Source organism: Brassica oleracea, chromosome C8 (assembly GCF_000695525.1).
Source record: "Brassica oleracea var. oleracea cultivar TO1000 chromosome C8, BOL, whole genome shotgun sequence".
Lineage (NCBI taxonomy): Eukaryota > Viridiplantae > Streptophyta > Magnoliopsida > Brassicales > Brassicaceae > Brassica > Brassica oleracea.
In genome coordinates this window covers 41,065,580-41,086,676 of record NC_027755.1, presented here as the reverse complement: position 1 = coordinate 41,086,676, position 21,097 = coordinate 41,065,580, and the positions used below count along the sequence as shown (strand labels likewise).

General features: G+C 38.8%; 6 protein-coding genes across 8 annotated transcripts; 3 read left to right on the top strand and 3 right to left on the bottom strand.

Annotated features, from left to right (window-relative positions):
* The first annotated feature begins 1,748 nt into the window (after positions 1-1,748).
* Positions 1,749-5,829, top strand: LOC106311705 (methylcrotonoyl-CoA carboxylase subunit alpha, mitochondrial). 3 transcript variants are annotated; one of them, XM_013748964.1, is made up of 15 exons: positions 1,749-2,121; positions 2,281-2,402; positions 2,493-2,640; positions 2,750-2,887; positions 3,111-3,206; positions 3,297-3,356; positions 3,642-3,734; positions 3,819-3,930; positions 4,038-4,142; positions 4,269-4,405; positions 4,548-4,782; positions 4,872-5,146; positions 5,216-5,461; positions 5,546-5,642; positions 5,723-5,829. In XM_013748964.1, the coding sequence occupies exons 1-15, from the start codon at positions 1,774-1,776 to the stop codon at positions 5,725-5,727; spliced, it is 2,217 nt and encodes a 738-aa protein (XP_013604418.1). In that variant the 5' UTR covers positions 1,749-1,773; the 3' UTR covers positions 5,728-5,829. The 3 variants fall into 3 exon arrangements, with proteins under 3 accessions (XP_013604418.1, XP_013604420.1, XP_013604419.1); XM_013748966.1 differs by having other exon boundaries at positions 1,774-2,121; positions 4,548-4,773; XM_013748965.1 differs by lacking the exon at positions 5,723-5,829 and having other exon boundaries at positions 1,774-2,121; positions 5,546-5,647.
* A 233-nt stretch (positions 5,830-6,062) lies between these two features.
* On the top strand, positions 6,063-8,466 carry LOC106311703 (tRNA (guanine-N(7)-)-methyltransferase non-catalytic subunit wdr4-like). The gene is made up of 10 exons (XM_013748962.1): positions 6,063-6,472; positions 6,559-6,723; positions 6,814-6,973; positions 7,049-7,105; positions 7,183-7,253; positions 7,347-7,425; positions 7,507-7,566; positions 7,696-7,796; positions 7,875-7,935; positions 8,006-8,466. The coding sequence occupies exons 1-10, from the start codon at positions 6,336-6,338 to the stop codon at positions 8,360-8,362; spliced, it is 1,248 nt and encodes a 415-aa protein (XP_013604416.1). The 5' UTR covers positions 6,063-6,335; the 3' UTR covers positions 8,363-8,466.
* Positions 8,467-8,558: 92 nt separating this feature from the next.
* LOC106311704 (pre-mRNA-splicing factor 18-like) lies at positions 8,559-10,316 on the bottom strand. Its single transcript, XM_013748963.1, has 2 exons — positions 9,458-10,316; positions 8,559-9,085 (listed from the first exon to the last, which is right to left on the bottom strand). The coding sequence occupies exons 1-2, from the start codon at positions 10,280-10,282 to the stop codon at positions 8,666-8,668; spliced, it is 1,245 nt and encodes a 414-aa protein (XP_013604417.1). The 5' UTR covers positions 10,283-10,316; the 3' UTR covers positions 8,559-8,665.
* Positions 10,317-11,392: 1,076 nt separating this feature from the next.
* On the bottom strand, positions 11,393-12,825 carry LOC106310266 (basic 7S globulin-like). The gene has a single exon (XM_013747504.1). The coding sequence runs from the start codon at positions 12,821-12,823 to the stop codon at positions 11,525-11,527; it is 1,299 nt and encodes a 432-aa protein (XP_013602958.1). The 5' UTR covers positions 12,824-12,825; the 3' UTR covers positions 11,393-11,524.
* Positions 12,826-14,278: 1,453 nt separating this feature from the next.
* Positions 14,279-17,215, bottom strand: LOC106309757 (TVP38/TMEM64 family membrane protein slr0305). Its single transcript, XM_013746883.1, has 9 exons — positions 16,753-17,215; positions 16,319-16,380; positions 16,115-16,169; positions 15,875-15,973; positions 15,605-15,691; positions 15,335-15,451; positions 15,014-15,106; positions 14,761-14,791; positions 14,279-14,607 (listed from the first exon to the last, which is right to left on the bottom strand). Exons 1-9 carry the CDS (start codon positions 16,852-16,854, stop codon positions 14,426-14,428), a joined length of 828 nt encoding a protein of 275 aa, XP_013602337.1. The 5' UTR covers positions 16,855-17,215; the 3' UTR covers positions 14,279-14,425.
* A 488-nt stretch (positions 17,216-17,703) lies between these two features.
* LOC106307689 (putative DUF21 domain-containing protein At1g03270) lies at positions 17,704-21,089 on the top strand. Its single transcript, XM_013744709.1, has 13 exons — positions 17,704-18,114; positions 18,315-18,391; positions 18,499-18,582; positions 18,682-18,795; positions 19,060-19,143; positions 19,306-19,377; positions 19,580-19,647; positions 19,755-19,842; positions 19,921-19,994; positions 20,068-20,458; positions 20,534-20,580; positions 20,672-20,732; positions 20,816-21,089. The coding sequence occupies exons 1-13, from the start codon at positions 17,874-17,876 to the stop codon at positions 20,924-20,926; spliced, it is 1,512 nt and encodes a 503-aa protein (XP_013600163.1). The 5' UTR covers positions 17,704-17,873; the 3' UTR covers positions 20,927-21,089.
* The last annotated feature ends 8 nt before the right edge of the window (positions 21,090-21,097 follow it).

The following is a 21,097-nucleotide window of genomic DNA, read 5'->3' as shown; positions in this document are numbered from 1 at the left end:
CGGGCCCCACATCCTTTATAATTTTCAACATATGCGGCTCATAACATAAGCAATAATGTTGATAAAGCATAGAGAGGCTGAGAAATGATAAGCGACAAAGACATGAAGTCTTGGACGGTGTGCTTTCGGTCCACTTCCGTGTCACCCTTTGTCATTTCTCCACGTTGGTTATTAGTTCCTTTCGACCTATTCTATTGGAGAGGATCTTGCGTGTCAAACTTTTCCAATCATTTCATGTGACCAATTAAAGTTGGCGTTCAATTTCTCAAAAAATTTTGGGTGGGTTTGTAAATGACGGTAAGAGGTATATGCTGACGTTAGTTAGATTATAAATTTATAATCACAATTGTGACTGAGAATAGCTATTATGTGTTAAAGATGGATTACTTATTTGTTTGTTTTTTGACTGAGGGATTTCTTTTTTGTTGGAAAAGAAGATATGGATTTACTTCTTTGACGCAACTTATACCATCTCTTTTTGTTACCAACCAAACCAACGAAAACTGGTTGTTTATTCTATTTATATTCAAGAATCAAGACATAAAAGAATGATTCACATCTATTGGAAATAATTTGACGTCTAAGCATCATAAAAGGTTGTACACATTTCCATGGCGTTTCGAGATAGTTAAGATCACTTTATTTTGTAAACCAAACTGAAAACGTGAGACTTCGTATCAACCGTTTTTCAAACATATTCTATGTATGTAATAGGGCTATGTAATATTGAGTTAGTTGAAAGGTGTGTATGTTCTTCATTATATTTTTGTCGGTTTTAGTACGCAGACGATGCTAAAGAAAAAAAAAAAATGAATAGAAAAATCAACACTCAACAGCCATCCGTACCAACCTTGTCAATAGTTCTCTATCTTACATTTTAATATTTCCACCATTGTTTCATGCTCCTAAACTTATTATCTTTGTATTATCATTTTCAGAAATACTTAATAATTATCCCTCCATAGTCCAATATTCAAAGTTGATCTTATATTTAACTCTAAACCAATCTTAACTAGTCAGACTAAGTAAAATTTTAAAATAGATAATAACATCTAGGCTTTCGGGTTCAATCTCTTCGGTAAGTTCGGGTCGGTCGAAATCTCACCGAAAAAGTTTGGTTCAATTCGACTTTGGGTTAGTTCGATTTAAAAAAAGTTACAAAAACTTTTGGTTTTGCGGTTAGTTCAATTAAATTTTCGGTTTAAATTGAATAAAATTTTAAAAATTTAGGCTCATTTCGGCTATAGCTAATTCGGTTATTTTACTAGTTCAGTTATTTCGATTCAGATTTATTAGTTCAGATCAGAATTTCGGTTAAGATTGGTACTGTCTGAAATTTTTTTTAGAAAACCAAACTATCAGACTACTGAACCGAAAATCAAGTTTTATTATTTTGTCACCAAACTTCCGAACCAAACTAACCGAAAATTGACCTTTTCGGTTCAGTTCGGTTATTAACATCATTGCGATTTACATTGAAAGTTCACAATATTTCAAAATTGTAATCAAGCCTTTGTAGTGCATTGTAATAACCGGCCCATTATGAAATATAGAAGCCCATAGTACCATACGGATAAAGTTGGGTCGAGTGGGTAGAGACGCAACGCAAGCGCAACATCAGACGCATATCCATCCCTCAGGACCAATCCCATTAAAAACCGTGCCACGTCATTATTTATATTAGATCAATCTCACGAAAATGACCAAAAGGTCCCTCTCTTTTTTCGTTTTATCTACTTCACAAACACAGTGCTGAGTCACACTTCGAGATCAATGTCGATGACGGTATGGGCACTTCGTCGGAACGTTCGCCGGAAAAGCTACTCGATGCTCGTTAGATTCACCTCCGGCTCTGCATCTTCCGGAAGAGATACGATCAAGCCAAATGAGCAGTGTATTGAGAAGGTTCTGGTGGCTAACAGAGGCGAGATCGCTTGCCGGATCATGAGAACGGCGAAGCGTCTAGGGATTCAAACCGTCGCTGTTTACAGCGACGCCGACAGAGACTCTCTCCATGTGAAGTCTGCCGACGAAGCCGTACGAATCGGCCCTCCTCCCGCTCGGCTCAGTTACCTCAGCGGCGCAGCTATCATGGAGGCAGCGGCTCGAACCGGCGCACAGGTGAGAGTCTTCATTAGTTTATTGATTAGTTTTAGAGAGTTTTGTGGAATAAAGTTGGAAACTTTATGGAACTTGAACTTTGATTGTCATGATTAGTTGCTATGATTGGCTTAGATTCATCATGTGTTGTGTTCATAAGACTGTCTTGTTTATAACTAGGCAATACACCCTGGCTATGGGTTCTCGTCGGAAAGTTCCGACTTTGCTCAACTCTGTGAAGATTCGGGTCTAACATTCATTGGACCTCCAGCATCTGCAATTAGAGACATGGGTGATAAAAGGTAACTTGATACTTCTTCTTGCACTTGTCTTTTATGATCATTGGTTTAATAACTTCTGACAGATGTGGACTTGATCTGTATTTTATTCAGTGCATCCAAGAGAATTATGGGGGCTGCTGGAGTTCCTCTCGTGCCTGGGTATCATGGCCATGAACAAGATATTGATCATATGAAGTCTGAAGCGGGAAAGATTGGTTACCCTATTATAATCAAACCAACACATGGAGGTGGGGGAAAGGTATGATGTTATGATCATTCATCAATAAGTTTTTTTTTTCATAGATCAATAAGTTAGATACCCTTTAAATATATATTGGTTCTGAAGCAAAGTTAGATTTTGTTTATAGGGAATGAGGATAGTGCAAAGTGAGAAGGATTTTGCTGACTCGTTTCTGGGGGCTCAACGTGAAGCTGCTGCTTCTTTTGGTGTTAACACAATTCTTCTCGAGAAATACATCACTCGACCGAGGCATATAGAAGTCCAGGTACTGGTTGTGAAATTTCATATTCTGTCTCGAGTATACCGATATGGTTATGGCGCCTTTAGAGTTTAGACCAATTATTATGAATAGAAGGAAAACATATAATCTTAGTTTGGTTTAAAGCGTTAACTTCTATATATACATATTCATAGAGAAACCGTTTCTGATCTTCACTTTTTTCTTTTATTTTTAATTAGTTTTCCTTCTGTGTTTACACTGTTTTCAGGTATTTGGTGACAAACATGGGAATGTTCTACATCTTTACGAAAGGGATTGCAGTGTGCAAAGAAGACACCAAAAGATTATTGAAGAAGCTCCTGCGGTAATATTCACTGTGTGTTCTTTCTGTTATTGGTTTATATCTTTTCTAGCATGAATGGATATGAGTTTGATTGAAACTCTACTTGTGCAGCCTAATATATCTGAAAAGTTCCGGGCTAGCTTAGGCCAAGCTGCTGTCTCTGCTGCACGGGTATCACTTCAAATCCTGCTTTTTTCATCTTTTATAGGTGTAGTGAATTTTTAGTGAGAAATCTTAGTCGAAATTGTTTGATTATAATCTTCTTTTTATTGCATTTACTTATAGCATACGTCCCTTGCGTTACTAATATTTGACCATATGACTTAAAAGTTTACATTTGTTAATGTGAGTTCCATTGATGTGTAGTCATTTGACACCTCTTCTTGCTAGGCTATATCTCTCACTTCAAATTCCAAAAGAAGCACTTATATTCTGCTACCTTTCTGATATTTAAAGGCAGTTGGATATTACAATGCTGGGACGGTGGAGTTTATCGTTGACACTGAGTCTGATCAATTTTATTTTATGGAGATGAACACTCGTCTCCAGGTGATCCTCTGCTTTATTAGTATAACCAAAGTTACCTCAAATAAACATTTGATCATCCAAAGGAACACTGACAGTCCTTCTTAGGTTGAGCATCCTGTAACTGAGATGATCGTTGGTCAAGATCTTGTGGAATGGCAGATTCGTGTTGCCAATGGAGAACCTCTCCCCATTAGCCAAGCCGAGGTGCCATTGTTAGGTATCTCTCTTCCTCCTTGCCATAAATGGAAAATATTTTTCTTATTCAATCTATTAATTTTCAGGTGTTAATTCATCATTTTGATCAGCATATGTATCTCTTGGCAGGTCATGCCTTTGAGGCGAGGATATATGCTGAAAATGTTCCAAAGGGATTTCTTCCTGCAACTGGAGTCCTCAATCATTATCGCCCTGTTGCAGTCTCATCATCAGGTGCCGTTGGTTATATATATAAAACTGTTTTTTTCTTCCAGCTTATTTTCTTATCTGTCAGACATCAGACAGTGTTATTATCCTGTTGTGAACCTCTTTCATGTTGGGACCTTTTTTCTCTAGCAGTTCGGGTGGAAACCGGAGTTGAGCAAGGCGACACTGTTAGCATGCACTATGATCCTATGATTGCAAAGCTTGTTGTCTCTGGAGGCAATCGCGGCGAAGCTTTAGTGAAACTTAAGGACTGCTTGTCTAACTTTCAGGTACATCCCTTAGACTCCAATTAACAACATTTTGTCAAGTCCTGAATAGTTTCATTTATGATTTTTTTTTATAAAGAAACTTCTTCCAGATTCTCTCACATGCCTTCTCAGTAATTACATGAGATATATCTTTTGTTGACAGGTAGCAGGTGTACCCACAAACATAAACTTCCTTCAAAAACTTGCTAGTCACAAGGAGTTTGCAGTGGGCAACGTAGAAACTCATTTTATAGAGCACCATAAAACCGATCTATTCGCTGATGAAAGCAATCCAGCTGCAGCAGATTTGGCATACAAGGCAGCTAAGCATAGTGCAGCCCTGGTAGCTGCTTGTGTATCCGCAATCGAGCATTCTGCTTGGAACGAAAGTAATCACGATCAGTTCACATGAGTCTTTAGTCTCTTCTTTACAAGTTACATGATTCTCAACCATGCCTTAATTTTATTTTTGTGTAAACTCATCCAGGAAAGCTTCCATCGATATGGCATTCTCATCCTCCTTTTAGAGTCCATCATGAAGCCAAGCAAACGATTGAGCTCGAGTGGGATAACGAATGCGAGGGAACTGGCTCGAACCTTGTATCACTCGGTGTAGTATATCAATCAGATGGAAGCTATCTCATACAGGAAGGCGATGACTCTCCAAGTTTAGAAGTCAGAGTAACACGAGCAGGAAACTGCGGTTTTAGAGTTGAAGCGGCCGGGTTGAGCATGAACGTTACTATAGCCGCGTACTTGAAGGTACAACCATCAGCATCATGTTCAAACTCTCTTGAAACTGCTGCTTATGAAGTTTGTTTTTGGTAACAGGATGGTTATAAACACATCCATATATGGCACGGTTCAGAACACCACCAGTTCAAGCAGAAGGTTGGGATTGAATTCTCTGGAGATGAAGAAGGTGTCCAACACAGAACGAGCTCAGAAACATCGTCGCATCCTCCAGGAACCGTTGTGGCCCCCATGGCTGGTTTGGTAGTCAAGGTCCTTGTGGAAAACGAAGCCAAAGTAGATCAAGGTCAACCTGTGTTAGTCATGGAGGCAATGAAGATGGAGGTTAGTATACAAATCTCTTCTTAACGCATATGCTATTCATATAACAGACTGTAAACTAATTATAGTTTCAATTTCCTTTTATAGCATGTTGTGAAAGCACCGTCTTCTGGAAGCATACATGACCTCAAGGTTAAAGCAGGCCAACAGGTTTCAGATGGTAGTGCTCTATTCAGGATCCAAGGTTAGTATAATTTAGTGTGAAACCTTTTTTCTCCTTTGAGACTTTTCAATTAACTCCACCCGTTTCACAAATCTTTGCAGGGTAAATAAACACGATTACACGCTATTGATCGAACCCATTCGCCAGTTTACACGAAACTTGAACTAAGAAGCAATTTGGATGTGTATATAAACTGAAATCTTACAAAAAGATTAATAAACTTCAAAGCTTTATCAAATGTTTATGCTGCTTCTCTTCAGGCTTAAGATTAAACTACAAAGGTTATTAAAATAAACAATAAACAAGATAGACCGAGCCATTTCTTGATAGTTAAAACCAGATTCACACTTTTTGAGCCAAGCCTCAGCTCTGAACTTTTGTTGTTTTTACCTTTATATTCTTCGATTCGTCGGTCAGACCAAGGTTGAAACTTCCCAGCTGATATGTAGAACTCAAGGAAACTGTCTCCTACGTATTCTCTCAGACATTTCATCGAACAGGTGGCGTGCATTATTATGGGCCGATACGCGTGGCCCATTAGCTGAACCTTGTCACAACATGGGCCGACAACAACTTATCATTTTAATAAAAATTAATATAATTCTTATCAACAAACACAGTTTAAACAACTCTAACGAGAAAACGATTAGACCTTAAACAGATCCATCTTAAACCCTAAATCTACTGTCCTTCCGACCGTTCGTCTGAGTAACAATGGAAGAACCTCACATCGAAGAAGGACATAACCAGAACAAACTACTCGATGTTGCTCCTGCATTGATATCAGTTCATCCATCTCACAAATCTATCGCTGCCACCGTCGGTTCGGATCTTCGTGTATTCAATCTCATGTAATCTCCATTGCCTTCCTTTCAAAATCAATCCTATCTCAAATTCAAAACATTTAGTTTTAACAATTGAATGTTTTAATCCACAGAGATAATAGTCCAGTTACTTTAGTGGACGAATCTAACGAGTCTTTCCATAAAGATTCCGTTAGAGCTATTCGCTATAGTGCAAGTGGAAAGCTTTTTGTGTCTACAGGAGATGACAAGCTCGTTAAGATTTGGTCTGCTGAGTCTTGGCGCTGTCTCAACACCATGTAAGTTATTAGTAAACATTTTTTTTTTTTAATTCAGTATTGATTCCTAAGAATGTTTCGTAATCTTGTTAATAATAATGACAATGGCAGATGTTCTGAGAAAAGAGTTACTGCGGTTGCTGTAAGCCATGATGATTCGTATGTATGCTATGCGGACAAGTTTGGTGTTGTATGGGTGGTCGAGCTTGGTGGGATCACTAAGAAGGGTGTGCCGCTGCTTTCTCATTATTGTAGTATTATTACTAGCTTGGTAAGTAAGATCTAGTTTCGTTATTTTACAGAAGCTGTATTTGTCTCTCAACCTGATCTGTTCTCTGTTCTATAGGAGTTTTCCCCTGATGGTCGATATATACTTAGTGCTGATCGGGACTTTAAGATAAGGGTAATCCACTCAATGTGTAATGTCATGCCGCTTTGTTTGGATTGGTCTTATAGTAGTGACTATGTTTACCATCACAGGTGACTGTTTTTCCTGAGGAGCCTCTACAAGGGGCTCATGAAATACAGAGCTTTTGTCTTGGACATACAGAGTGAGTGAGGGTTTAAGGCAACATGTCATTTTGTCCCAAAGACTAATTTACTTAACAGCTGATTTAACGTTTTTGTTTTAAAACCCTGGTTAGGTTTGTCACCTGCATAGCTTTTGTCTCCAATCCAGAGCTTACTCAAAGCTACCTAATGTCTGGAAGTGGAGATTCGACTGTGAGAGATCTTAAATCTTTATTCATGTATTTCAAGACCAGTGACTGATGCTTTACATTCCTTACTACTGATTTTTTTTAGGTGCGACTGTGGGATATAGCATCTGGGTCTCTTCTGGACACATGTGAAGTTAGTACAGTGGTAAAAGTTTCACACTTACTTTGTTTTGTTAGTTTGTCACATGGAACTTTTGGTTATGTCATTTCAGTTGGGCACTCGTTAGAGAAGTAATTTATTTGTTCTTCTTTTATTGCTGTTTGCTTATTGAAGGCTGGACATTTGGAATCTAATGAAAGCGAGCAAACGCAAGTCACAGTTAGTGATCTATGCGCTATCCCTGATTCTTCTCTTGCAGCAGTGGCTATTCAAAGGCAAGTGTATTTTTTAGCATGTGTACGTTTCTTTTAAGATATCAAATGTTTGATTATTTTTACTAATGCTAAATGCAGCTTTCAAGGAATATTATTGCTAAGCTGTGATTTGTCAGCTCATACACTCTCCATCACAAAGGTAGGACATGTATTAGCAAATCATCTAACATCGTCATAACCATAATTTAACCGGGTAATTCATCCTTTAGGTGATTCAAATCCCTGGAGAAAGTTTCATCCCCACAAGTATCTCTTTAAGCACATCTACACTATGGATGGTATCAGGAGCTTCAAATGGTCCCAACCAGCCTGGTTATTCAAGGGTTCGTGTCATCTCATGCATTGACTCTGAAAAATCTTCAGTCCTCGAAGATGAGCAGATTCCTGGAGGGACGAAACTGTTGGAAAAATTGCAAGGTAAAGTTTCAATAGAAGAGAGTGTGATGATTGCTGCATCAGAAGCTGTGAGAGCAGCAATGTCCAGCCTTTTGATGAAGAAGCAATACTCTGAAGAGAAGAGAGAGTTCAGGAAAAGATCAAGAAACGATAAGAAGACCACCAACTAGTTAGCAATCTGCTGAACTTGCTTTAGGCTGAATCTTGTTTTGAAGCTTATCAAAATTGAACATATTTTTTATTTTGAGAATAAATCCTACAACTTCGTTTTTTTTTATCGGGACGTCTTTATAACATTTCCTTTGTTTTACAAAGACCCTTACAAAAACAAAAAAAAATTATGTTTTGTTTTTGTGACTTTCATCATTGTCAACTACTAAAGAAGATACTTTATAAGATCACAACATTAGTTAATCTTTCATTACAATCTTAGAAAAGGTTTAAGACATTACAACACAGTAAAGATGCAAACACTAGTTGTCGTTCAGGGGAGCCATGAGGCGTAGTCTCTCTTCCGAGACTTGTCCACGATCACCACCAAAGTACCTCTCTTCAGCGAGGAGAGACTGTAAATCACTTCCGTTGGCTAAGCTATTGAACTCAACGGCTTTAGAAGGCATAGTCGGATAACGTCTCTGGCAGAACGTCATTAGTCTTTTAACCGACTGAAGATACTTGCGAGTGGTCTCGTCATTCATGATGTGAGCAACACTGTTGGTGTGAATCTTCTCTCGCGCGGAACGTTCGTGGATACCAACCATAGTCACACCGATGGGCCATGGTGCATTTCCTATGGCTAGTTTGATGTAGTGATCCATTGCAGCGAGGTAGTCTCGCTTTATGCAGTGGTTAACCATCACCATTAAAGCTTGACGAATATCAGATGGCAATCCCTGCAATTTGTAAACGTACAAGTCCAGGAAAGCTCATAAAACTTCAACAGAAAGAGTATATTAACCTTAATACTAAAGAAACAGATTGCAACTAGCCATTCTACGTCTTAAATGTCTAAGTAGCATTAGAATTATCCAAAACTCTTTCTTGTCACCAAATCTGAAACCAAAAGTACTCAAGCTAATGAAACCTAGTCGTTGTGCATCTGTGTTTGAACCCAAACTAAGTTTAACCAACATAGTTCTCTACGCTATCATAGAACTGAAATAGTCAATGTCCAACTGCTTAAAACATCGATAATCTACATAACAACAAGTCTACGAGTTACACCAAAACAGCAAGCAAAAGCAAAAAAGGATTATGCTTTATACCTTCTTCCTGCATAAGTTGAAGAGAGGAGTAAGATACCTAGCACACTGCTTAAAAGTGGCTACATTCTTCTTCCCTTTAGCAGTTCTCCTCTCAGTGTTCTCCACAGCATCAAGCTCCTGCTTCCACTCAATCAACAGCTTCTTGTAGAACACAAGAATCTTATCCTCATCGCAAAGATCCTCGAAGTTAGACTTCAAACGCTTCAAATCCTTATCAGCATCAACATCACTAGACTCGCCACTAATCTCATCATCCCTCGCTTCCCCTCTATCACCTTCCTCATCTCTAGTACTCTTCTTCCTCTTCCTATCTCCCATCATGATACCACTCTTCTGCCGCTTCTTCAGCTCAGAGATGTCCCGCAAGAAATCGTTCGTCTGTCCATCGGTGACATCGCTGTCAACGTCGAACAAGCCTTCCTTCAGCACGTACTTGAGCCGATCGAGACGAGCTTGATCGTCTTCCCCGAAGAGAGTCATCGGCTGCTTGAGGATTCTCAATCTGCGAATCACTTCATGCCTCGGAAGATCTAGGGTTTCGATGTTCTTCTCGTCGGTTAGGGATTTGGAATCAGCGATCGCAGCTGTCTCCGATGCCGTGGAAGAGCCAGGAGCAGATGAATCGCCGGATGATTTACCACCGCTGATAGATGCAGCGGCGGCGGATCTTCGCTGGGCCTTGAGCTCATGCTCGCGTCGCTCTTCCTCGCGAAGCTTCTGGAGTTTCTTCTGCTCGATATCGGATCGTTTGTAGAACTTCTTGCCACCAGCTTCCTCGGAGAGAGACTGCCTCTTCTTCAGAATCTCTTGCCTGAGCAGATCCATCGGAATGTTTCTGCAATCGAATCGCCGCCGAGGATCAGGTGATGACTGATGATATGATAATTATATATACATGACGTAATCAATGTCTTAAAGCCCAAATGTAAATGGGCTTAATTTGATTTTATTTAGCCCATTTTAAAATTTTAATAGCTTACCTCTTTGATAATTATTGTTCATTCTTCCATATAGAAAACATGAATGGGTTGTCAAAAAGATCAACTATAATATTCAAGAGTACGTTTCCAGTTACTCCACAGGCAGCAATATATTAACAAAAGATTTAGTTTTGCTCTCGGTTCTTTCAATGAATTCACTAGGCCGATGAGTTTTCTATCTGAACTATGACCCAAAATGGAAGCAAAAACATGTAATAACGTATGAAATGAGCCGTTGTCTCTCTAGTATTACCAATTAATATGTTTGATAATACAAGACTAATACCATGGATGTAAAGATGTTATATAAAGGCTGTTCTACGTATGAGACATATTTTGAAGACTGCAATTCAAAATGTTTATTGGTTCTTTAATAAAGATGCAATTTCTTTGTTGTATTGTGAAGTTTATAGAATCGCTGAAAATTGACAATTCCATATACTAATTCTTTTGAAAGAATCATTAAATTCATTTTTTTAATTGAGAACTATTTATAGATCTTAATTAGAATATGTTCAGTTTCATATTTCAGAGATAACCGGAAAAAAAAAAGTTTAGTTTCATCATGAAAGATGATGACCAAATGTATGTAGCATTATGATAAACATAACTTTTAGCTTGGTTGTTCGTTATCAACCAAGATGGTTCAAAAGAAAGTATTTTCAACTTTTAATCTTTGTGATGTGTTCACATTATTTTCATTTCGAATGATAAAGAAGTGTGTTAGATAAAACAGATACTAGACAATAATTTTCTCGATTCATTAGAAAAATGTGTACTAAAAATGTTCTTAAAGAAGAATTTGGCTTTCTTTCTTTTTCTTCTCAATAGTAATTGAAAGAATATATCCAATATTCTTATTCTATTTCTAACTAGTTAATACTTAGGTTTTGTCGTATAGAGAGATCTTCGATGTGTGTAACAACTTATTTTTCAAGTTGTCACCGTCGTTTATATAAGGGATCCATCTTTATTCACTTGTCGAACTTTTTATTGAAGCCACAGAAAATACAACAATGTCATAGTCACTCACTCCATTATTCGAATCAAGTTATTAAAATCATTCATCGGCTCCTTACATAACATATCAAGCACTGGAAGTGAAGTTGAAGTTGACACAATTAGTGCGAAGCCCCAATAAAGTGGAACTAAAGCTTAATCGGTTACTCGCCAAATCAAATTCGACCAAATTATCCTCCAGTTGTAACCCTCCGATCACCACAGAGGTCCTTGCGTTGACTCCTCCGTCAACGAAACCCAAACAGATGATGTCACGGCTAACGCTCACCATCGAGTTAGCTCCATTGATCCTCCAAACGACGTCATTGCTATGAAGCACGAGCTGGATATTCGGCACGGCGTATCCAACGCGCGTGCCAAACACGTTCTTCGTGCTGAAACACGCGCCGAACGGTTTCACCGAAGGCACTCGAGTAATATTCATGGCGGCCGCCGCTCTGACGAACGCCAATCTGAATGCGTTGAAGATCGTCGTCTCCATCACGGTGTACGGATCCACCGTGCTGAGTTTAGTTCCTCCGGCTCCTGTAGTCGCGTCGATCTTGAGAAGCGTTCTGTTGAACTTAACGGACTTATCGGCGACTTTGATGTCAGTGACGCCGATGAAATACTCTGTAGACTTCTCACCTTGAGAATACGCAGAAGCTGTGCTCACCGGATTAATGAGAAGCGGCGTCGTTTGGAGCCTTGTGATTTGAATTCCGGGGAGGAAAACGTAAGGTCCGTTACCGAAGAAGGCGACTCCTCTTCCCGAACTGAGACACACTGCGAATTTCCGGTTAAAGCTAAACGCGGACGCGAACTGGGTAGGTAAACCGATGTTGTGGCGTCCCATACCAGCCATACCGACGGTTCCTCTAGCTAGTCCTTTAAGAAGAAACGTTGCTCCGCATCCAAATATTAAATTGGGGATTTTAACGACCCGACCCGGGTTAACGCCGTTAGTTGACTGAATCGACACAACGTCAATAGCAACTTCTCCGGAGGTGGCTGTTCCCGTGACGGTGTTATCTGGGATTAAGCTGCAAGTGTTGTTGCTACAGCCAGGTCTCGGAGGCGAGAAGCACGTGCCGCAGCCCGTGGAGCCGGTTCGTGAGCACACGACGGAGTTGCAGCGAGGGGAGCGGTACGTGGTGGAGACGTAGTCTTTGTCGCAGTCGACCCAGAGGTTTCGGCCACCGAGGTCGAAGACGACGGAGGCGGGGACGAGGGGAGTGCGTTGGTTGATGACGGTTGTGTATTGGTTGGTGGACTTGTCCTTTGTGACTGGGAGAAGGAGAGCTTTTGGTCGGAATGATGATTGGGCAAAGGAGGTTGAGAAGAAGAAAAGGAAAAGGAAGGAGAAAATGGTCGGAGAAGAAGCCATTATTAGAGATGAATGTGAAGTAGTGATGAAAGAGTAGTGGTCTCACTGTGTGTATTTATAGCAACATTTTGATCTTTTTTTAATCTGGCGGCTAATTGGATATCACAATAGTGTCACGTTATTGACTTTGATGATAATGACTTTCCAGATATAACACATGTGAAGATTGACACAAATCAAATTTAGTTTCTTCTTTTTTGTTGGGTTTATACAATTATTTTTGGATTGATGTGCAATTTAAATTCCAAAATTTGTTTTGCTAGCTTTTGGTTAAGTTCCAATTAAATGTTAATATTATTTTGTCTCATAAACCTATTTTTATATATTATGAAAATAAACTAAAAACAATGGTCTCATTTGAGTTTTATCCAACTGTTGAATTTTATTCCTCCATTTGACAGGGTTTTCGATCTTTAGTTTTTTTTTGTTTCGTATAAGATTACCGAATGTATGTTAATTAACAATAAAAAAATGTTGTGTTACTTGCTGATTAAATAATGAAATTCCTACTTGACCAATAACAGAGGAAATAAATATATTTGAAAGAGACAGGAAACACCGTGGATGGTCAGAGGTAATGCAAGCCACGTGAGTGGGTGCCTTTCTTGACTTTTTGACCTTTCCTTCTTTTTATATTGAATCAAATAAGCCAAGTTAGCAAAACAATTAAAAGATTCGATAGTAATAGACTCGACGTTCTTGAAGAAACTAGTATTAAAGAGATCAGTATATCATAATAATAAAACTGGCACACACATCAATTACGGGTCACATCAATTACGGGTCACATCAGTTTATGGATATGTAAAACAACAACATATACATACACACGTTAGTAGCTTACGTGCAATCACACAGTCAATCGAATATTTAAATTTAATTAGTCTTCTGTTCAACAGTAAATAAATTAACATCTGGTCTTTTCAAGGCAACCACATGTACCCACTGATTTGTTTTCCTTTTGAGGAAATGATCAAATGGATTAATCACGCAGTGGAATTGAAATTAAAGTTGGCATAGGTTTTGACCAGAAAAAAAAAAGTTTGGCACAGGTTTTGACTAAAAAAAAAAGTTGGCACAGTTAGCGCTAAGGTCCAATAACGCGGAACAAACACTAATCTGTTACTGGCCCAATCAAATTCAACAAGTTATCTTCCATCTGGAAGAACTAATAACCACATAGGTTTCTCACGATGGAAGAACTTATAATCATTTAAGCATACATAATATCCATGGCATAATATAATTAACATAATACAATTAACGAGAGTACAATACAGCTTAGCTTACTAACAAGACCACATAGAGGGATAACCAAATCAAAATCTTTTGGCTGCATAAAGAGCCCCTTCCTCTAATTAGTACTCCATCAAATATTCAAGTTAATTCGGGTTAACTATGCTCACTTTTTTACATGAATCTGTAAATGCTCAAGTAAATAAAAATAAGCAAGTGAAAAAAGGAACGACTTACTTAAACGGTGAATTTATGTATTATTATGGGCTATACAAAACGTAATCAAATAATATTCTCCCTCGGTGAAAAAAAGTCTCTGGAAAATTTACAAACTCAAGAGGTTTGGTTTCTTTTGTTTGTTCTTTCTTATGGGTCGATTCTGATGTCGAGAGGCTCGTGTAGATGATCCGTTGGTGGTGGTGGTTCTGCGATGGGGAGCATGGATGTGTCATCATTCTTCTTCCCATCTAATATATCAGTTGCATTCTCAGCCAATGCTTTCTCCAATGATGACTTCGCCACTCTTGTTACGCATATTATCAGAATTACTGCACCATTGTAAACAATACTTTGATTAGATCAGAAAATATCTATACACCGTTTTGTTACCAGACCAGGTCACAAATGTCTTGTCAAAAAACAAACACCACCCAGTTTGTTATATATATATATATTTGGAAATGATTACAGAAGAGACTCACCAGCTAGAGCAATGCCAACCATCATTAGTACCTACATTCACAAGACACAATGTGGAAGAAAGAGATATCAGATTTGCATAATTGCACTAGTACCTTTGTTATGAAAAAATCATTATCCTCGGAATATTCAAGAGAAGTTCTCTAATATTTCAGATCCCAGAGATGTAATCCGATGGAAAATAAGCAACCGAGAAGTGCATATAATACCATAGAAAATTAGCAGCCAAGTGGAAGAAAATGAGCAAAATCTTACCCAACGAAAAACTGACACTTCATGCCATCCATGTGTAATATCAGACAGATCTTTCAGAGTAGTTCCAACATAAACTAGCGCAAACGTAATGGGCTGTTTACATAAAAACATTTCAGAAGGTAGTCATAATCATGGATAATGTAAGCAATCAACAGTTTCAATAGAACGCATGCCCATTTGAGTTACACACAACTACCAACCTCCAAAGACAGATCAGTTCTTGGGTGCAAAAAAAAAGATCAAATAACTAGGCTATCCTTTAACAACTATCAATGTACATAATGGCCAACATGCAAGAGAATACTATAGAAATGTCAGTACCATCATTCCCAACCAAGTGGCCAGCATGTATTCCCCTAGGCGAACTGGGGTGACAGATAGGAGGTAATTCAACATATTGAAGGGCAGAATGGGGACAACACGCAGCAGCAAAACTATCTGTACAGGAAGAAAATATTAACATGTAGTTAGCAGTCAACAATTAAAACGTAGCCAGAGATTTAGGATACCATGCCATACTGTTGGTTCCAGGTATAGCTTGTATGAAAAAGAATGGATTGTCAATTAACTGAGAGAAAGCTACTTGCATACCTTGAAGCCAGATCTCTGAATTGCAACGGAAACAGCTTGAAACTTTGGGTAATGCTTTATTTTTGAGGTGACATAAGATTTACCAATCTGCATGATACAAGAAAGACAAAAAAAAAATCATTAGCGACTATGAGATAGGAAAGAGCCACACTTAGTTTGATTGCGGAGTTGTGAAGACGCAAGAAAAAGGAGTCAGTTACTTCTCTGGTTCACCATTGCAAGGGAAATATAACCTAGAGCAGCATATACTGTTTTATCAAAGAGACATACCGTTCTACCAAGCAGAAATGCCGCTGTTGCACCTAACGTAGCTCCAAGAGAGTCGGCTACAAATCCAACTGGGAGGCCAAAAAGATAACCACCGCCTAGCTGCAGAAACCAAAGTATAACTATCAGAACAGATATAAAAAGCCCGAGTATCCCATCTTGTAACACAAATAATCAGGTGCAAACAAACATCAAAGAAGCACACTCTAGATTTCACTACAGAGTTATGAAATTGACGCCTACCGTAAGTACAGAAGCAGGAACCGCCACAATTGTGAGGGGAATATAAGCCAAAGCCCTGCAGTTTTCAGTGAGAAGGGTTATATCACAAGATTATTAAAGGCAGCCAGAGAACAATGTCGGCAGAGTAAACCATATTAGCGGTGGGACACTGAAGTTAAGAAGAATAAGAGAACTAAAAAAGTAGCAAGCATGAGAAAAGCTTACAATGCAAGTGGACCAAAGGGTCCAAGATCTTCCTTAATCCATAACAAGAAGTCCTTCAATTTCTGCATAAGGTGAACAAAACAAAAATTCTAAATCATACATATTACCATTCTTATGATCTCTCACTACGCTCTACTACCAAGTCTAGCAACGTTCCCTATTAAATTCATAACTATATCGAAATTTTCTTGCTACCTTCAAACTACAGATGCTCGCAAAATGTAGATTCTATGAAGAGTAAAAGTGTAAACAATCTAGCAACACTAGTTCCAAGCAGAGATACATCGATCTAGATGATTCCATCAGCAATGCTCCGTTCTATTCATCACCGACGATATAAGATACATACATAATCGTTTGCTACACTATCACTAAAAGCTGCGAATACACTCAAAATGCGAATAGCCGTGGATAGTGTGAGATAGAGAAATTGCCTGTTCAACGGGGAGAAAAATGAAAGCGGTGCCGATAGCGACAAGGAGGAGGAGCGAGATTGCTATTCGAAATGTGGACGGAGTAAATGAACTCGCCGCCATATACAAGGATCTGAGGCGACGCCGCCACCAAGGCCTCGAATGGGCATCCTCATCGCCGTCGTAGTCGTATTGATCTCCATTTGCATAAGATCCTGGCTTGAGCCACGGCCTCGCCCTTAACCCCTCCACTTTCGCCAGATTTGTATGCCTCTTCCCCCCGATTCTGGAGATATGCTTCACACTGCGTCCGCCTCTATCTCCGCTGAATTGGGGCACAAGAGAGAGAGAGATTGCAGAAATCGATTGAGAGATTGTTGCTTTCAATCCTTCGAATTCACTTCAGTGTTCTTCGATCTTGAGATTCTGTTGCGTCGTCTCTCTCGTTCCAGTTCCACTGTAGAAAACTTTTTTTTTCCGCGAACATTTTCTTTAGGCCCAAAGGTTTGGGCTTGTAAAAGCCCAAACAAAGTTTATTATTCACGTTGACGGTTGAAAAGGACTGGAGCATTGAGCAAGCACAAAATGGTATAGCCTCCCGAAGATTTGGTTTCTAATTTTATTTCCAGCAACATTTTAGTGAATTTTTAAAATTTGATATTTGATTTTCTCTTTTAAAGTATTTTAAATGCAAAACAATCCAAATGATATTTTGGAAGAACGCAAGAGTTGTGTGATGGACTGATGGGGGCAAAGAGGCAAGTGCACTGTGTATCCTTCTCGGGGCGTTAAAACCGTGGAAGGCGACCGTTTAATACATGTCTATCTATCTATATGAAAGCTAAGTAATTCATAGCTATCACGTTCCCCTCACAGATAAACTATACGAGTAGTTAAAAAACAAATAAATAAAAGCGCCATGAGTAACAGCTGAATAAAAAAAAAAAGAGAGGAGAAAACGCATGTTGAGTGCTGACGTGTCGTAGGTCCATGTATCCCCGTATCACAGTCTTCCTTGTAACCAAAAAACCATTTCACATCGCAACACATGAGACTCCCTCTCTCTCTTTCTCTCTCTCTCTAGCTCCGTCGCTGTTTGTTTCTCTGTGAGCGACCAAATCGAAGCCGAGGAAGACGACAAAATGGGTGTGCTGAGCATGGTGGTCCTTGTAAAAGCAGCTTATTCGTTGAACAGCTTCGTCTTCGAGGCGGAAGACATCCGATTCGGTTCCCCGTGGTGGTTCGTCGTCGTCGGTGTAGCGTGTCTCCTCGTTCTCTTCGCTGGGATAATGTCGGGCTTAACGCTAGGATTAATGTCCCTTGGCCTCGTCGAGCTCGAGATTCTCCAGCAGAGTGGTTCCTCCTCCGAGAAAAAACAAGCCGGTACGTTCTTGTCTTTTTTTCTCTTCTTTAATTACTTACTCCACGGTTAAAAAAAACAAATCGATGCTTTTATTGAAATTTACATACATAACTTGCTTGATTAGTAACGACAATAGAATTAATATTAAAAATTGTCTTTTTATTGAGTATTTTGTAAGTTTAGCTGTAATTGAAGTTACTTGAATTTGTAAATATTGTAGCTGCTATCTTACCAGTGGTTAAGAAGCAGCATCAACTGCTTGTGACTCTGCTTCTATGCAATGCAGCTGCCATGGAGGTACAGACACTTGATTTTTTTCTTGATTTACAGCTATAAACTACTAATTGTGTGCACCTCATTATCAACTTGGTGCTTGAAAGATTTTGTTTTTATTTCTTTTTCAGGCACTTCCTATATGTCTTGATAAGATCTTCCATCCCTTTGTGGCTGTTTTGCTCTCAGTTACTTTTGTTCTTGCTTTTGGGGAGGTAACCTTTTTTTTGTTTTTCTGTCTTCTTCTTGGTGCTACGTTGTCTTTTATTCAGAACTTTCCATCTTTAGCTGATACAAAGCTATGTTACAAGCAGATAATTCCACAAGCGATATGCTCGAGGTATGGGCTTGCAGTTGGGGCTAACTTTTTGTGGCTGGTTCGCATTTTGATGATACTCTGCTTTCCTATCGCTTACCCTATAGGCAAGGTGATGTTTTTGTTTTTGTACACAAATCTTTCTTTGTCAGAGCACAATGGATCTAGTTGCTATACAATATTCAATAAGCTAATCTACCAGTATAGAAAAAAATGTGGAATTTGTTGGACCTTGTATTTAATATAGCAATGTCATTAAGAAGTGGTTACTTGTTGAAGCTAATTGCATTGATTATATCACCTAGACAAGTGGATGCATTTATAGATGGCAGAGTGTTATGTAGCTGAGGGTGGTGTTTACATCTAGCAACCTCAGGTTCTTGATGCGGTAATTGGGCATAATGACACACTGTTTAGGCGAGCTCAGCTGAAAGCTCTTGTCTCAATGCACAGCCAGGAGGTATTTTCTCTCTTATGATCTACCAACAATCAAACAAAACCAGGATAGAAAAAAAATACAGATTTGTGATGTAACCCCTATCTGTTTTGTCAAGTTAATTTATAATCAAAAAGTACTTTTCTTTCCCAGCTTCCATTGACATACTGCTTCTTTGCAACATAGGCTGGTAAGGGAGGTGAGCTGACACACGAGGAAACAATGATTATAAGCGGAGCCCTGGATTTGAGTGAGAAGGTAACGATTTGTATTAGCCATGCATGTATACAAATCTAAATAAGTCAAGTTTTGAATGAAATATTAGCTTATGATCCATTAATCCGGGTTTAGATTCATGCTTAGTTTTTAATCTTTTGTCTTCCTATTTGGAAACCGCTTTAATTTCTTTTTACTTCCACTGATCTAATTCGCACACGCTTTCGTTTTCCTGGAAGTTCAGACGGCTGAGGAAGCTATGACGCCAATTGAATCAACATTTTCCTTGGATGTAACTACAAAGTTAAACTGGTGAGTTAAGCTTAGAGTTAAAAATTTTATACTCTAAACTGATATACAAGGTAGAGAGTAAACTACTTTCCTTAAGTTTATAGCGATTAGACCTTGTAAAAATGCAGGGAAACAATTGGAAAAATACTTTCCCGAGGTCATAGCCGGATCCCTGTATACCTAGGGAATCCAAAAAATATCATTGGGCTTCTATTGGTAGGTACTCCTGTCAAACTTTTGCATTGCTTCATTTCACTGAGCTCTATTAGATTTACTTATGATGTTATTACCTAGGTTAAGAGTCTTCTAACTGTAAGAGCAGAAACAGATACATCAGTAAGTTCTGTTTCCATCAGGAAGATCCCAAGGTATATCTTGTTTCCTTAAGTGTGTGTTTTCCACATGAATTAAGTATTAAGTTCACATACGTTACCTTTGTAGGGTTCCATCAGATATGCCATTGTATGATATCCTCAACGAGTTTCAAAAGGGAAACAGTCACATGGCCGCGGTTGTCAAAGTCAAGGACAAAGATAAAAAGAAGAACATGCAGTTGATGAGTAATGGGGAACCACCCAAGGAGGAATATATGAACTCATACTCGAGTCCTCTTCTAACAGCTCCTTTGCTTAAGCATGTGGATGAAAGGCATCATGATGTTGTGGTGGTTGATATTGATAAAGCACCAACACATGTGGAAACTAGGGGGAGAAATTTCCAACAGAACGGCCTTGTGACAAGGGAGGAGTTGCCGCGTTTGTTGGAAGATAACGAGGATGCAGAAGTTATAGGCATCATCACGTTAGAAGATGTCTTTGAAGAACTTCTACAAGTATGTCTTTCAAAAGTCTTATGTTTCCTATAATATTGATCTCACTTGCTTTGTGTGATTTTACTGGAAATGCAGGCAGAGATCGTGGATGAAACCGACGTTTACATTGATGTACATAAAAGGTATTGTAATGATATTTACTTAGTTCTGAGTCTATAGATTTTACCAAAAAGATTCACTGGAAAAGGTAAAACTATTCTGAAATCATTTCAGGGTACGCGTGGCAGCAGCAGCAGCAGCGGCTGTATCATCCATCACACGTGCTTCGCCAGTGGTAAGCATTGATACATATCCTATTGAATCAAACTTGAACCTACTTTTGTGGAGGATAAATGACTGACTGTGTGTGTTACGTAGGAGTATCAAAGCAAAGTAGGAGTAACGGTGAAGAAGCTTGTGGGTAAAGAAGCACGAAGTACCAAGAAATCAAAAACCACGGAGCCTCTTTTAGCAGAATTAGATAGATAATACATACTATATTTTTGTTTACCTTGTGTTAGTTTAATGTTCAGTGTGCTCTCTTTATTGTGTCACGTCTCTTTAACACTTTCTTTTTCTTTGTTGTATGTTGTGCTATACAAAGTTGAAATAATGGAAAGAAAAGGAAGAGTGTAATTTTGTTTTGTTTTAATCGTTCAT

Coding starts and splice junctions, on each gene's coding strand:
- LOC106311705 (XM_013748964.1), top strand. CDS start 1,774: ATGTCGATGACGGTATGGGCACTTCGTCGGAACGTTCGCCGGAAAAGC. Junction 2,403..2,492: donor AGAGACATGGGTGATAAAAG/GTAACTTGATAC, acceptor TATTTTATTCAG/TGCATCCAAGAGAATTATGG. Junction 4,406..4,547: donor ACTGCTTGTCTAACTTTCAG/GTACATCCCTTA, acceptor TTTTGTTGACAG/GTAGCAGGTGTACCCACAAA.
- LOC106311703 (XM_013748962.1), top strand. CDS start 6,336: ATGGAAGAACCTCACATCGAAGAAGGACATAACCAGAACAAACTACTC. Junction 6,473..6,558: donor CTTCGTGTATTCAATCTCAT/GTAATCTCCATT, acceptor TTTAATCCACAG/AGATAATAGTCCAGTTACTT. Junction 7,567..7,695: donor CATGTGAAGTTAGTACAGTG/GTAAAAGTTTCA, acceptor TGCTTATTGAAG/GCTGGACATTTGGAATCTAA.
- LOC106311704 (XM_013748963.1), bottom strand. CDS start 10,282: ATGGATCTGCTCAGGCAAGAGATTCTGAAGAAGAGGCAGTCTCTCTCC. Junction 9,086..9,457: donor TCAACTTATGCAGGAAGAAG/GTATAAAGCATA, acceptor TACAAATTGCAG/GGATTGCCATCTGATATTCG.
- LOC106310266 (XM_013747504.1), bottom strand. CDS start 12,823: ATGGCTTCTTCTCCGACCATTTTCTCCTTCCTTTTCCTTTTCTTCTTC.
- LOC106309757 (XM_013746883.1), bottom strand. CDS start 16,854: ATGGCGGCGAGTTCATTTACTCCGTCCACATTTCGAATAGCAATCTCG. Junction 16,170..16,318: donor CCCTTTGGTCCACTTGCATT/GTAAGCTTTTCT, acceptor TGAAAACTGCAG/GGCTTTGGCTTATATTCCCC. Junction 15,107..15,334: donor CCACTTGGTTGGGAATGATG/GTACTGACATTT, acceptor TTATGTAAACAG/CCCATTACGTTTGCGCTAGT.
- LOC106307689 (XM_013744709.1), top strand. CDS start 17,874: ATGGGTGTGCTGAGCATGGTGGTCCTTGTAAAAGCAGCTTATTCGTTG. Junction 20,581..20,671: donor TACATTGATGTACATAAAAG/GTATTGTAATGA, acceptor AAATCATTTCAG/GGTACGCGTGGCAGCAGCAG. Junction 20,733..20,815: donor TCACACGTGCTTCGCCAGTG/GTAAGCATTGAT, acceptor TGTGTTACGTAG/GAGTATCAAAGCAAAGTAGG.